The sequence below is a fragment of the Nomascus leucogenys genome, chromosome 5, assembly GCF_006542625.1.
Source record: "Nomascus leucogenys isolate Asia chromosome 5, Asia_NLE_v1, whole genome shotgun sequence".
Classification (NCBI taxonomy): domain Eukaryota; kingdom Metazoa; phylum Chordata; class Mammalia; order Primates; family Hylobatidae; genus Nomascus; species Nomascus leucogenys.
Window position 1 is genome coordinate 53,936,161 of NC_044385.1, and position 15,064 is coordinate 53,951,224.

General features: G+C 46.6%; 2 protein-coding genes across 2 annotated transcripts in view; one reads left to right on the top strand and one right to left on the bottom strand.

The window, feature by feature from the left end:
* Positions 1–7,218, bottom strand: part of IL19 (interleukin 19) — a 68,493-nt gene extending 61,275 nt beyond the window's left edge. Inside the window, exon 1 of the mRNA XM_003272965.2 lies at positions 6,913–7,218. The gene's annotated coding sequence lies outside the window, so the exon portion shown is untranslated. The remainder of the gene's footprint in view (positions 1–6,912) is intronic.
* Positions 5,514–10,380, top strand: IL10 (interleukin 10). The gene is made up of 5 exons (XM_003272964.3): positions 5,514–5,731; positions 6,576–6,635; positions 6,932–7,084; positions 8,096–8,161; positions 9,261–10,380. The coding sequence occupies exons 1-5, from the start codon at positions 5,567–5,569 to the stop codon at positions 9,351–9,353; spliced, it is 537 nt and encodes a 178-aa protein (XP_003273012.1). The 5' UTR covers positions 5,514–5,566; the 3' UTR covers positions 9,354–10,380.
* Positions 10,381–15,064: the final 4,684 nt, after the last annotated feature.

Sequence of the window (15,064 nt, forward strand, 5' to 3'; positions counted from 1 at the left end):
CACAGTGTCCATCCCCTAAGGAAAATCCAAATTGCCTGATTTGGTGCCACAGTTGCACAAAGGGGAATTCCACATTGGCTGCCCAAAGATCAGCCCTTCCGCTCATCTGTGGTTTGCAGTGTCTGCCGGCCATGATCCTCAGAAGGGCACTTAATCCAGTTTGCATAACCCTTGTTCCATTCCACCTAAGGGCCAGCCCCAGCCCGGGCTCCTCCTAAACTTCTGGCCCACCAGGCCTTTATTCTGAAGTACCCCAGACACTATCAAAGCCAATGTCAGGAGAGCCCAGAGGAATACAGTGCTCACAGACTCCTGTCCCCTTGCACCCCAAACTGGCCACACTTTGGGTGTGTGATACGCGTGGGGTCTGTTGCAGCACAGCTTCCGAGGAAGCCTCTGTCCTAGGAGCTGAGGAAGGTTATTCAAGGAAATACTAGAAATTTCAAGCTGGCAAAGCTATTTTACACACTAAATGTCCCGGATAAGAAGAAATGAAACTCCCGTTATCAGCCTTAAAAAATAACTACTAATGGCAAATAGGAGTCAAGCCAGGAGGGGCTTCTTCATCAGGACAGTTGTCACCCATCCCCAAGATGGGCACAGTCTCACCTTCTCTGCCTGCATCATCAACCTCCATAGCCACCCTCACAGGGCTCCTAGCCTGCTCCCCACTCTTGGGTTTGAGCTGCAGTATTGCAGCAAGGCATGGGGTAACTACACCAAGAAGGCTGTCATTTTGCTTAGCATGAAAGTACCTGGGAGGCAGATTCTTTTTTTTTTTTTTTTTTTTGAGACGGAGTCTCACTCTGTCTCCCAGGCTGGAGTGCAGTGGCGCGATCTCAGCTCACTGCAAGCTCCACCTCCCAGGTTCAAGCCATTCTCCTGCCTCAGCCTCCCGAGTAGCTGGGACTACAGGCAGCTGCCACCACGCCCTGCTAATTTTTTCTATTTTTAGTAGAGACGGGGGTTTCACCATGTTAGCCAAGATGGTCTCGATCTCCTGACCTTGTGATCCGCCCACCTCGGCCTCCCAAAGTGTTGGGATTACAGGCGTGAGCCACCATGTCCGGCAAGGGAGGCAGATTCTTTTAATTTTTTTTTTTGTAGTTGCAAGATTTAGTAGAGTGAAAACAGAGCTCCCATACAAAGGGAAGGGACCCGAAGAGGGTAGCCATTGCCGGCTCAAATGCCTGGGTTTATGTCCCGATCATTGTCCCTCCAGCTGTGCTCTCAGGCGATAGATGATTGGCTATTTCTTTACCTCCTGTTTTTGCCTAATTAGCATTTTAGTGAGCTCTCTTTACTACCTGATTGGTCGGGTGTGAGCTAAGTTGCAAGCCCCGTGTTTAAAGGTGAATGTGGTCACCTTCCCAGCTAGGCTTAGGGATTCTTAGTCGGCCTAGGAAATCCAGCTAGTCCTGTCTCTCAGTCCCCACTCTCAACAGGAAAACCCAAGTGCTGTTGGGGAGGTTGGCCGATGACTGCTCTAACGGGAGGCAGATTCTTTATAAGATCTTGTGAACTGTAGAAAGCACCCTCCAAAATCTATTTGCATAAGCACACACACCACACACACACACACACGCACACACACGCACACACACGCACCCCAGCAGTTCTTGCCTGCCCAGATTCCTCTGCAGCTAAAGTGGTGAAACTTACTGCGCGGAGCTTCCTAAAAAGATTATTAGGGTCTCCTGAGTTGGTGTGCCTTTAAATCTTTGGACTTTACCACCTCCTATCTCTCCTATCTCCTTGCAACAAAGGTTAGGAGAACAAGAATGCAGAAAAAACGGGTCCTGGATGACATCTGAGTGCCTGCTTTGGGCTTCTTGATGAGTGAGACAGAAAATAAAATAAAATCCCCTTTTTTAAAAGCCGTGCTTACTCAGGTTTTCCTTCATTTGCAGCTAAATACAGAAATGAGAGAATATTTTGGAACAGGGATGGAAGAAGAGAAGATTCCCCTTCCCACAACCTTCTGATTTCCCAGTATGTCCCCCACCGGAAAAAATCATTTAAAATCAGTGTAATAAGCATTGATTAGATGCCTACTATGCATCTGGGCTTGAGGGCAAACTGGACTCAGGCCTTTTGGCCTCAAGAAGCTCGCAGTGTGAGAGTGGCATTTGTGTCCTCTTGAAATTCACAGGACTAAATTGTGCCCAGGCTGACATTCCATCCATCCGTAGGTGCCTGCCTTCTCACTTCCCTCTCTGCATGGGCTCTTGCCTTGTACCAAAATCCAAACCCAAATCTCCTCACATGTGAGTGTTGGCATTCATGTCTCAGACATGACCTATGTGCTTGGGACTTTTCCCTGTGGACCCCAGTGACTTTTCAGATGAACAGCTATCTTCAAAAACTTGAGAAATAGGAGTGCTGTTTGTTGTTCTTGTTGCTTTGTCAATATAAGGGCACAGGGTCTTTATTTAAATGTTCATATCTATCTCTTGACAGCAATACTATGAGACATATTGATGGAGAAGCTGTTATCTCCATATGCTAAATGAGGACTTGCATCAGGAAACTTGCCTATGGTTCTCTCCAACCACTTAAATTCTGAAATTTTGAAATGAGAGTGGACAATAATTTCAAATCAATGGGGAAAGAATCAACTCTTCAGCAAATGGCTTGAGATAATTAGCTACACATTTCAGAACAAATAAAGAAGTCAGATCCGGGCCGGGCACGGTGGTTCACGCCTGTAATCCCAGCACTTTGGGAGGCCGAGGCGGGCAGATCACGAGGTCAGGAGATCGAGACCATCCTGGTTAACACGGTGAAACCCCGTCTCTACTAAAAATACAAAAAAAAAAAATTAGCCGGGCGTGGTGGCGGGCACCTGTAGTCCCAGCTACTCGGGAGGCTCAGACAGGAGAATGGCTTGAACTTGGAAGGCAGAGCTTGCAGTGAGCTGAGATCATGCCACTGCACTCCAGCCTGGGCAACAGAGCGAGAATCCGTATCAGAAAAAAAAAAAGAAAGAAAGAAATCAGATCCTAATCTCAACCCTATTTAATAGATTATAAATGAAAGAAAGGTACAAATGGCTTTTACACACCTCCCTTCTCCCTGACATTTTGTATGTGTGTATAACACACACATCTCAAATAATAAGAAAATTGAGGGGAGGCTGCCTGCCTCCCTGAGTCGCTCTCCCTCTCCTTCTGAGTGCTAACCTGTGCCCAGACCACCTCCTTAGCCTCGCACCCTCCAGGCTCACAGGGCACTCTTCTATGCCCATACCAAGTATAGCTGATGCCTTCCACGGGCCGGGCTCGGTGCTAGATACCAAGTATGCAAAGATTAATAAAACAATGTCCTGTTTCAGGGAGCTCAGAGCTGATTGGGCAAGGCATGGTGTGTATGTGAATGACAACCATGTAGGGTTGTAGGTTTCCGAGTCAGGTAAGCACAGGGCATGATGGGAAACAAAGGAAAGAGGGGTTCACAGCCTCACTCAGAGTTCAGAACCCCTGGCCTGCCTGGTGTCCATGCTGAGTCCACTTCTGGAACACCCAGCTCTGAGAGGGGGTTAGCCCTGCAGGCTAACACAGACACAGCCCAGAAAACCCAGGAGCCAAGGGGGAAGGAGAAAGGTGCAAGCAGGGGAAACCCAGGTCCTGGTCCCCTTCTGTCTTCTTCCTGGCAGCAGAACTCAGACAGAACCCTTAAGCCAGTGTAAGTCTGGCAGGACCAGTAAGTTCTGAGTTAGCTCCATACTAGTTTCTAGCAGGCTCCTTCTCACTTCCTGATTCTTAGGTTTCTACATTGACACTCCCTGAAGAGTTGGGAAGAGACACCACAGTCCCTTGACCCCGATCCATAGGTCACACAGCAGGGACATCCACAGGGTGGGCCTGGGCCCTCTCATCCCTCCCTCCCACTCACTCCACTCTGGCTGGGCCCCAAGGTGTTTGTACCCCTTGCAGTGAGTGACCTTCTCCAGTGCAGCAAGCTCAGAACCTGCTGCCATTGGAGATGTCCCATTGCTGATGCAGAAAGGTGAAGAACTAGCAGAACACTGGAAATGCCCTCCATCTGGGTCCATGGCTACTTAAGCTCAGTGCTCCCTGGCAGGCAGGAGGACGGGTGCTATTGCCCTGTTGGGACAGATGAAAAACAGACACAGGGAGGATGAGTGATTTGCCCTGAGTATAGAGTAACAGGGCCAAGGCAGAGCCCAGGTCTCCTGCACCTAGGCCAGCATTCCTCCCAGTTACAGTCTAAACTGGAATGGCAGGTGAAGTCCCTGTGGAAGGGGAAGGTGAAGGCTCAATCAAAGGATCCCCAGAGACTTTCCAGATATCTGAAAAAGTCCTGATGTCACTGCTCTGGTCCTTCCCCAGGTACAGCAACACTCCTCGCCGCAACCCAACCGGCTCCCCTTACCTTGTACACACACACACACACAAATCCAAGACAACACTACTAAGGCTTCTTTGGGAAGGGGAAGTAGGGATAGGTAAGAAGAAAGTAAGGGACCTCCTATCCAGCCTCCAAGGAATCCTGACTTCTTTTCCTTGTTATTTCAACTTCTTCCTCCCCATCTTTTAAACTTTAGACTCCAGCCACAGAAGCTTACAACTAAAAGAAACTCTAAGGCCAATTTAATCCAAGGTTTCATTATATGTGCTGGAGATGGTGTACAATAGGGTGAGGGAACCAAATTCTCAGCTGGCACTGGTATATCCTTGTACAGGTGATATAACATCTCTGTGCCTCAGTTTGCTCACTGTAAAATAGAGATGGTAGGGGTCATGGTGAGCACTACCTGACAAGCATATAAGAAGCTTTCGGCAAGTGCAGACTACTCTTACCCACTTCCCCCAAGCACAGTTGGGGTGGGGGACAGCTGAGAGGTGGAAACATGCGCCTGAGAATCCAAATAAATTCGGGGTAAAGGAGCCTGGAACACATCCTGTGACCCTGCCTGTCCTGTAGGAAGCCAGTCTCTGGAAAGTAAAATGGAAGGGCTGCTTGGGAACTTTGAGGATATTTAGCCCAACTCCTCATTTTCACTTGAGCAAAATAAGGCCCAGAGACCTAAGATGACTGCCTAAGTTAGCAAGGAGAAATCTTGGGTATTCATCCCAGGTTGGGGGGACCCAATTATTTCTCAATCCCATTGTATTCTGGAATGGACAATTTGTCCACGTCACTGTGACCTAGGAACACGCGAATGGGAACCCACAACTGTGGGCCTCTGCGCACAGAACAGCTGTTCTCCCCAGGAAATCAACTTTTTTAAATTGAGAAGCTAAAAAATTATTCTAAGAGAGGTAGCCCATCCTAAAAATAGCTTAATGCAAAAGTTCATGTTCAACCAATCATTTTTGCTTACTATGCAAAAATTGAAAACTAAGTTTATTAGAGAGGTTAGAAAAGGAGGAGCTCTAAGCAGAAAAAATCCTGTGCCGGGAAACCTTGATTGTGGCTTTTTAATGAATGAAGAGGCCTCCCTGAGCTTACAATATAAAAGGGGGACAGAGAGGTGAAGGTCTACACATCAGGGGTTTGCTCTTGCAAAACCAAACCACAAGACAGACTTGCAGAAGAAGGCATGCACAGCTCAGCACTGCTCTGTTGCCTGGTCCTCCTGACTGGAGTGAGGGCCAGCCCAGGCCAGGCCACCCAGTCTGAGAACAGCTGCACCCACTTCCCAGGCAGCCTGCCTAACATGCTTCGAGAGCTCCGAGATGCCTTCAGCAGAGTGAAGACTTTCTTTGTGAGTATTATTCCTTCCTGTCCTTTCTCTCTTCCTGGGACTGCCTGAACTAGGCATTCTCCTGGAGCTATAAGAACCCTCCTCCTGTGCCTCCACCTCCATCCCCAACACCTATTCCTCCAAACTTAAATTCTTAACAGAATCCTAGATCAAGCCGTGGGTTTATTGAGTTAAGCTAAGCCAGATGATACAGTCAATGTGCAGGAAAAGCTGTCTTATAAAGTAAATGCTGAGAAACTTATAAGATCCTGCTGGAGCTCTATACTTTATTGGCTAGGAGAAGTAAAGAAAGGTCTGATTCAAGGTGAAGACGCTCCCCATGCCTTGTAGCAGGGAAACTTAAATTGCCTCTGCTTAGAGCCTTTCCAGACCTGAAAGACCAGTGGTTTGGGGAAGCACTCTACATGAGGGAAACCTGCATTAGAAGGAGCTTCTTAATCCCTGGGATCTTTCCAAGCTAAACTGGATGTCTACAGTGGGGAGAAAGAAAAGCAGAGAACAGGACATGAGAGGGGCCTCAAGGCACTGAAGAGCTGACATAGGTGTCCCTTAAAGCCGAATGTAGCTCCGCAGAAAGAAGACCAGGACTGAGTCAAACTTCTGCTTTCGCTTCAAAATCGGCCAGATTTTTTAAATAACTTGACTCTGAGGAGGAGGACCTGATTTAAGTGATGGTCCCATCACTGTTGAATCCTCTGTTTTTAAAACTCCCCTTTTGATTTTTTGGGCCAGAGCCAATTTGATTTAAAAAAAAAAAAATCTCTAAATTAAAGGGCATCAAAAAAACTGCATTTCAGTTATTTCCCCAAACCTCAAGTTCATTCTCCTTTTGTTCTTCCTGCAGCAAATGAAGGATCAGCTGGACAACATGTTGTTAAAGGAGTCCTTGCTGGAAGACTTTAAGGTGAGAGCAGAAGCAGGGTGCTGGGAGAGTGTGCAGCATGATTAAGGGAAGGGAGGCTCTGCTTCCTGATTGCAGGGAATTGGGTCTGTTTCCTTCGCTTCGAAAAGGAGAAGTGGGAAGATGTTAACTCAGCACATCCAGCAGCCAGAGGGTTTACAAAGGGCTCAGTCCTTTGGGGGAGGCTTCTGGTGAAGGAGGATCGCTGGAACCAAGCTGTCCTCTCAAGCTAGTTGCAGCAGCCCCTCCTCCCAGCCACCTCCACCAATCTCTCACTCACCTTCGGCTCCTGCCCTTAGGGTTACCTGGGTTGCCAAGCCTTGTCTGAGATGATCCAGTTTTACCTGGAGGAGGTGATGCCCCAAGCTGAGAACCAAGACCCAGACATCAAGGAGCATGTGAACTCCCTGGGGGAGAAGCTGAAGGCCCTCAGGCTGAGGCTACGGCGCTGTGTAAGTAGCAGATCAGTTCTTTCCCTTGCAGCTGCCTCCAAAATACCATCTCCTACAGACCAGCAGGGACACTCACATCCAGAGACATAGCAAAGACACAGACTGGCAGAGCTAGCTGTAAATGAGGAAAGACTCCTGGAGTCAGATCTCTTGCTCATTTCTCTTTGAGCAGGCGTTGGGGGTGGCTGCTAGGCATTTACATGTGAAATTTGCAAACAGCTTTCCTGTTATTTGTGAGTCATTTGTGGGTTATTAACTACTCCCCTCTCTCTTCATGAAAGGAGCCCAGAGCTTCAGTCAGGCTCCACTGCCTCTTTGTAACTAGACCCTGGGCTGGGAGCTAAGGTTCCCGAGCAGAGGAAACATCATTCACCTCTTTTAATCTTAACGTTTTGAAAGCAAAGCTCTAAGAATGGCCCAATTGACTGACAGGATTTTCCCTGGCATTTTAGAAGGGATAAGGGGGCTATTCATCCCCAGACTAGTGTCTATGAGTAATTCCTCCAGGTAATTTATTTCTCCAACTGAAATGATGCCGTCACTACTAATGGTTTCCCTTGTTCTGTCACCAATATTGGAAAATCAGTTGGTGTCTATTTGTAGGACAGGGCTATGTGAAGGGTTTGGTCCCAGTGGCTTCCCTCCTCAGATGCTTAGAAGTGGTCCTCGGTGGCTGTGACTGATGGGGAGGGACAGGATAGAGAGGCAGAAAAGGACAGGCTGAAGAATGCCTCGCTCAGCACTGCAGGAGACACTGTAGAGTTCTGGGGGAGGAAGGAATCCCAAGGCCTGGGTTGTCATCCAAGCCTTGCAAACATCTTGGAGTGAGTCCTGGAGAAATACATTTAACTCCCAGGGCCATGGAAGCAGGGCTCAGTTCTCTCTGGGAGCTGTGAGGCGAGGCATTTGGATATATCTGGCCTCCTCATGATGCCACCAGCTTGTCCCCCAAGTGTGATGGACATGGAGCTGGGAGCCAGGATCGTCAACACTTTCTCTTTTCTTCCACAGCATCGATTTCTTCCCTGTGAAAACAAGAGCAAGGCCGTGGAGCAGGTGAAGAATGCCTTTAATAAGGTGAGCTTGGATGGTGGCAGAGAGGGTCTGCAGAGCACAGCCCATGCCCACTCCCCAACCCCAAAGCGTGGAAGGTGGTGGGGACTCAACAGCCCCCATCCTTCATTGGAGAGAGTGTGGGAACCTGACAGATGGTATGACCTGCTCAGCCAGTGAGGAGCTCCCGCCTTGATTGTATTTGTTTTCTGTTAAGTGTCTTTGGGGGTTTCTAAATGACTGCTCGCTGCCTTTGCAGGCTTGCGGGTTAGGCTGGCCAGCCAGCCTGTGAACACCGTGAGCTGTGTGCTGGGGAGAGTGACAAAGGAAACAGAAAGTACAGAAAGTAGCTTGTTGGGAATCTAGGCTGAACCCACACGTGCAGGAAGCTGGCACATAAATGTGCACATACAAATACACCTGGGGGTTCAGCCCAGACTCCCCAGAACTCAGAATGAGCAGGAAGCTGGATTCTCACTTACCTGGAGTTGGTTCAAGCTCACTTTCCATCTGCCCTTCGCACCTGCCAAGGTGTCTGAGAATGTCAGCTCCCAAATGAAATGGGGTTTCACACTTCCAACTGTGCATGAACTTCTTCAGTCTGATTTCCCAGAAACCATGCCGCCTATGTCCTCCTCGTGGGCTGGGGACAGACACTGCACAGAGTGCCAACATCAGGGGGTGTGAATTTCTCATAGTAGGTCAGGGCGGCAGGGCAGGGCCTGCTCAGTGTGTTGGTGGGAGAACACAGACATTTAAAAGACTCCCTCCTCTCCTCTCACCATCTTGCTTTCAAAGTGCTTCCTCTAATGTCTTTTCATCAAACTCTGCATAATCATCATGTGAATACGTGACCTTTAAAATTGTTGAAAAGGCATCATTTTGAAGACAGTGCTTTGCAAAATGAATGCTCCCCTTGCTAGGGGGAGGCCTGGAGGAGATGAAGGTCAATGCACAGCCTTTCCCAAGGCAGCTAGGCCCATCCTCTGGTTTACTTCCCAGCATGAGGGAGAACAAGCAGCCTCTGCCCTCAAGGTCATGCCCATCCATGAGCATGGAGGCGGGGAGCCTATTTAGTCCCCAGAAGGGATTTTAACTGAATGTTTCTTATCTCTCCGCACAGCTCCAAGAGAAAGGCATCTACAAAGCCATGAGTGAGTTTGATATCTTCATCAACTACATAGAAGCCTACATGACAATGAAGATACAAAACTGAGACATCAGGGTGGCGACTCGATAGACTCTAGGACATAAATTAGAGGTCTCCAAAATCAGATCTGGGGTTCTGGGATAGCTGACCCAGCCCCTTGGGAAACCTTATTGTACCTCTCTCATAGAATATTTATTACCTCTGATACCTCAACCCCCATTTCTATTTATTTACTGAGCTTCTCTGTGAACGATTTAGAAAGAAGCCCAATATTATAATTTTTTTTCAATATTTATTATTTTCACCTGTTTTTAAGCTGTTTCCACAGGGTGACACACTGTGGTATTTGAGTGTTTTAAGATAAATTATAAGTTATATAACGGAGAAAAAAAAATGTTCTTTGGGGAGCCAACAGAAGCTTCCGTTCCAAGCCTGACCACGCTTTCTAGCTGTTGAGCTGTTTTCCCTGACCTCCCTCTAATTTATCTTGTCTCTGGGCTTGGGGCTTCCTAACTGCTACAAATACTCTTAGGAAGAGAAACCAGGGAGCCCCTTTGATGATTAATTCACCTTCCAGTGGCTCGGAGGGATTCCCCTAACCTCATTCCCCAACCGCTTCATTCTTGAAAGCTGTGGCCAGCTTGTTATGTATAACAACCTAAATTTGGTTCTAGGCCAGGCGCAGTGGCTCACGCCTGTAATCCCAGCACTTTGGGAGGCTGAGGCGGGTGGATCACTTGAGGTCAGGAGTTCCTAACCAGCCTGGTCAACATGGTGAAACCCCGTCTCTACTAAAAATACAAAAATTAGCCGGGCGTGGTGGTGCACACCTGTAATCCCAGCTACTTGGGAGGCTGAGGCAAGAAAATTGCTTGAACCCAGGAGGCGGAGGTTGCAGTGAGCTGATACCATGCCACTGTACTCCAGCCTGGGTGACAGAGCAAGACTCTGTTTCAAAAAATAAAAATAAAAATAAATTTGGTTCTAATAGAACTCAATTTTAACTAGAATTTATTCAATTCCTCTGGGAATGTTACATTGTTTGTCTGTCTTCATAGCAGATTTTAATTTTGAATAAATAAATGTATCTTATTCACATCATGTTCTGGTGTCAGTTGACTCTTGTCTGACTAAAATTGTTCTCTCAAAGCTCCCAAGACAAAAGAGAGTGGGTGAATGAATTCTGCATTTCAGAGAAAGGAAGCCATCTACTCCCTCCCAGGAGAGAGGGAAAGCTCCAAACCTGATCAGAGAAAAGCTATTCTCACTGCAAAAGCCAATAGCAAAGACACCATGGTCTTCCCACAACTCAATCCTTTAAAGATTTGCTCCCACATCCTTAAAGATCATGCTGATTTTCAAGGCTAAGGAGGAGATTCTGTAGGTACCAAAATTAGAAAGGTAAACAGGGGAAGGTTTTTTGGGGGTTGTTTTTGTTTTTGTTTTTGCTTTTCGAGAAGGAGTCTCGCCCTGTCTCCAGGCTGGAGTGCAATGGCATGATCTCGGCTCACTGCAACCTCCGCCTCCCAGGTTCAAGCGATTCTCCTGCCTCAGCCTCCCGAGTAGCTGGGACTACAAGCACATGCCACCAAGCCCGGCTAATTTTTTGGATTTTTAGTAGAGATGGGGTTTCACCATGTTGGCCAGGCTGGTTAGGAACTCCTGACCTCAAGTGATCCGCCCGCCTCAGCCTCCCAAACTGCTGGGATTACAGGCGTGAGCCACCATGCCCAGCCAGGGGAAGTTTTTAGGGTGAATACGAATTGCCTGGGTTATCCTGAGGATTAAGATAATGAGCTAACAGGGCTTCTGGCACTAGGAGATGGTCGCAGTGCATATAGTTGGTTGTTATTGGTCATCACAACCAAAAACTCCCGCCAAATCCTCTTTGAGCTGAGATCAGAGGCAACAGGGCTGGACCCAACAGAGTTGAAAATAAGCAAATTAGCCCACTTGAGAGGATAGCCAAGGACATAAGCTGCTGCTCTTTCTGTCCCCTCTCTGAGCCACCAGACAAATGTGAGATTGGCTTCTGACTGCGGTCTGCTGGGAGGGGCATGGTGGCTGGGGAAGCCCTACTCAAAGCCCCATGACTTAGAGGAGAGAGGAGGAAAAAAATGGGCTGAGTAAACACTAGTCCCCCTCACGCTCTGCCTGGGCAGCCCTGGTCTGGGGAAGGCTGGGAGCGGACAGGCTGTGGTCAGTTTTTCAGTAAGACCTGACTCACTTCGGTTAAAGTAACCATAGGAAGGAAGTGGGAAACATCAAAGCGAAAATTCTGAGATGAAAGGGTAGGAGTAAGAATGGAGGTTAGCAGAAGATAAGGAAAGGGGGCCTGAAGCTCTCTACTCTGAGGCTGTCCATACTGAACTGAAGAAGACATCCGGAGTCTGTGAAAGGGAAATCTTGGGGCCTCAAAATCACTAAGCTAAAGGGAAAAGTCAAACTGGGAACTACCCAGGGCAAACCTGCCTCCCATTCTATTCAAAGTCATCCCTCTGTTCACTGAGGTAGATGCCTATCTGATAGCCTCCTTTGGAAAAGAATCAGAAACTCAAAAGAATGCAACCATTTGTCTCTTACCTACCCGTGACCTGGAAGCCCATTCCCTGCTTTGAGTTGTCCCCATCTTTCTGGATGGAACCAATGTACTTCTTACATATATTGATTGATGTCTCGCGTCTCCCTAAAATGTATAAAACCAAACTGTGTCCCAACCACCTTGGGCACTGTCATCAGAACTTCCTGAGGCTGTGTCACAAGGCTGTGTCACGGGCATGTGTCCTCAACCTTGGCAAAATAAACTTTCTAAATTAACTGAGACCTGTCTCAAATTTTCAGGGTTCACAAGTCCCCTGGCCTGGAAGGCTTAGGCCATTAGCCTTCCAGGCAATGCATACTGACTTTAGTTTGAGACTGGCATTTCATTTGAGCGAAGTGGGCATCTGAAACAAACAGAAACTCACCTGAAAAAAAGCTGTACAGCTGATAAGATGTTAATGATAGCTACAATTTATTAAGCAACTACAGTTTATTAAGCTAGTCACCTATTTTAAGCCATTTGGTATGTATTATATAGCAATAACATGGCATTATTGCTGTTTTCTCTAAGAGGAAGCTGATACTCAGTTATTTTTTTCTGTTACATTTGTTTTATTGGGATTTAATAATCTAACGTTCTGTAGATCATATTTGACAGTCAGGGTTTCTAAACAACCATATTGACCCAGCTCTTTAAATCGTGAGTTGATCACAGGTTAACCTGGGAGAAAACATAGGCTCTGCACTTCCAATTTCATCTGTTTGTGTGTATAATTGTTCCAGTATACCTGACATTTATGTTAATGGCAATATGAACATTGCCTAAAGTCATTTGCTGGCTACTTTGCTAAGTACTTGATATATATTAGCTCATTAATTATCAGGTAAAACTATGAGGCACTATTAATGTCTCCGTTTTTTCATGTAGTGAAAATGAGACCCAGAGAAGCTATATAATTTACCTTTGTTCATCCAGCTATTAAAAGACAGTCCGTGGTCTTAATGATTATCCTACACTCCTAAAGTCATTTTCACAGGTAAATTACTGCATCATTCTTCTTTTCTAATATAATTCTGTTGGTATCATGAAAAATTAAGATACAGGTTTTATAGTATGTTGTGAATCCACTTTTGTTTGTCTCAAGATGTTTTTAAATTTCTCTTTTAATTTCTTCTTTGACCCACTGGCTGTTTGGGAGCATGAGAAATGTCAATCTGGCTTGGCCACATGGGTAACATGGAGAATGGAGAACTGAGTATAGAATAAAGTACTTTTCCCTTTGTATTAATTATCTATTGCTGTCTTCAAAATTTAGCTGCTTAAAACAACACTCATTTGTTATATCACAGCTTCTGTACGTCAGGAGTCTGGGAGTGACAACTAGGAATTCCATCTCAGGATTTCTAATGAGGCTTTGTCAGAAGGACAGCCAGGGCTGCAGTCACCTGGTGGCCTGACTGGGCTAGCGGATTCCTGAGTAACATGGCACACTCACAGGGCTGTTGGCAGGTGGCCTTGGTTTCTCTTCAGAGGGCTTCTTGAGTGTCCTCACAACATGGCAGCTGTCCTCCCCAGAGCCAACGATGCAAGAGAGAATAAGGAGAAAGTGGCAATATATTTTATGACCTAATTCCAGAAATCTCACACCATCACTGCTGCTATATTCCGTTTGTTAGAAGTGAACCAGTAAGTCTAGCCCACATTCAAGGGAAAAGGAATTAGATTCTGCCTTTTGAAGGGAGGAGTGTCCAAGAATTTGTGCACCTATTTTAAAACAATTACAACCTTCTAAGAATCTAGAAGAAATAGTTTTGTGCTCTTGAGCTGGCAGGGAAAAGGGGAGGAGTTGGGTGGGCCTCAGTGTGCCTGGATAGGCCATCATCATGCACACTCCCACCCTCAGTCCTCTCTCATAGGCTCACTCTCATAGATTTATTTCTCTGAGGCTTAGTTTCTCATCTGGAATACTAGCAAAACGTCTTCCCAGGTGCTATGGCCTGAATGTTTGTGTCTCACCAAAATTCATATTTTAAAGCCCTTTCCCCCAATGTGATGGTACTTGAAGTGGGGAACTTTTTGAGGTGAGTAGGGTTAGATGAGGTCATAAGGGTGGGACCCTCAGGATGAGATCAGTGCCCTTATGAGAAAGATACTAGAGAGCTTGCTGTCTTCCCCCCACTACCCCCAAGTGTGCTCAAAGAAGAGGTCATGTGAGCACACAGTGAGATGACGGCCACCTCCAAGCTAAGAGAAGAGGACTCAGAATGAAACCTGCCTTGCCAGCACCTTGATTTTGGACGTCCCAGCCTCCAGAACAGTGAGAAAACAAGCTTCTGTTGTTTAAGCCAGTCTGTGGTATTTTGCTATGGCAGCCTGAGCTGACTAATATACCAGGTTTGCTGTAACTGCCAAATGAAGTCTCAGGTATGAAGGTACATATGTGTTTTGAATAGGGAGCACAGAGATGAGGTTTTGATGGGATTTTTTTTCAACAAGCCTTTATTCTCTAAGAAAAGCAACCATTTCCTCCTTCCATGTCTACTCTGTGCCCTTACACCTGAGTTTGGAAAACAGTGGAGAATGAGAATCTTTGTTTGTCTGTGATCCTGGCTTTGGAGGTAAGGAAGGTGGAACCAGTGATAAGCCTCTGCAATCTGTGATGAGAATGTGGTTACCTATGCAGCCACTGATAGAAATTAGAGAAGAAGCAAATGGATTCTTCCACCCTGGGAGTGAAGCACAAGGCAGAAGGAAGGGGAAGAGATCAGAGATGAAAAGAAAGAAGAGGCCAGGTGCCATGGCTCACACCTGTAATCCCAGCACTTTGGGAGGCCAAGGCGGGTGGATCACCTGAGTTCAGGAGTTCAAGACCAGTCTGGCCAACATGATGAAACCCCATCTCTACTAAAAATACAAAAAAAATAGGCGCGAGCCTGTAGTCCCAGCTACTTAGGAGTCTGAGACAGGAGAATCGCTAGAACCTGGGAGGCGGAGGTTGCAGTGAGCCAAGGTCGTGCCATTGCAGTCCAGCCTGGGCAACAAGAGCGAAACTTAAAAAAAAAAAAAAAAAGAAAAGAAAAAAGAAAAAGAAAGAAAGAAGAAAGAAAGAAGAGAGAGAGAAAGAGAAAGAAAGAGAAAGAAGAAAGAAAAAAAGAAAGAAAAAGAAAGAAAGAAAGAAAGAAGAAAGAAAGAAAGAAAGAAAGAAAGAAAGAAAGAAAGAAAGAAAGAGAAAGAA

What these genes read in the sequence shown, in the direction of transcription:
- IL10 (XM_003272964.3), top strand. Translation starts at nt 5,567, where the DNA reads ATGCACAGCTCAGCACTGCTCTGTTGCCTGGTCCTCCTGACTGGAGTG. An exon ending in CCTTGCTGGAAGACTTTAAG is followed by an intron (nt 6,636 to 6,931) that starts GTGAGAGCAGAA and finishes TCCTGCCCTTAG; the next exon opens with GGTTACCTGGGTTGCCAAGC. An exon ending in GGCTGAGGCTACGGCGCTGT is followed by an intron (nt 7,085 to 8,095) that starts GTAAGTAGCAGA and finishes TTTCTTCCACAG; the next exon opens with CATCGATTTCTTCCCTGTGA.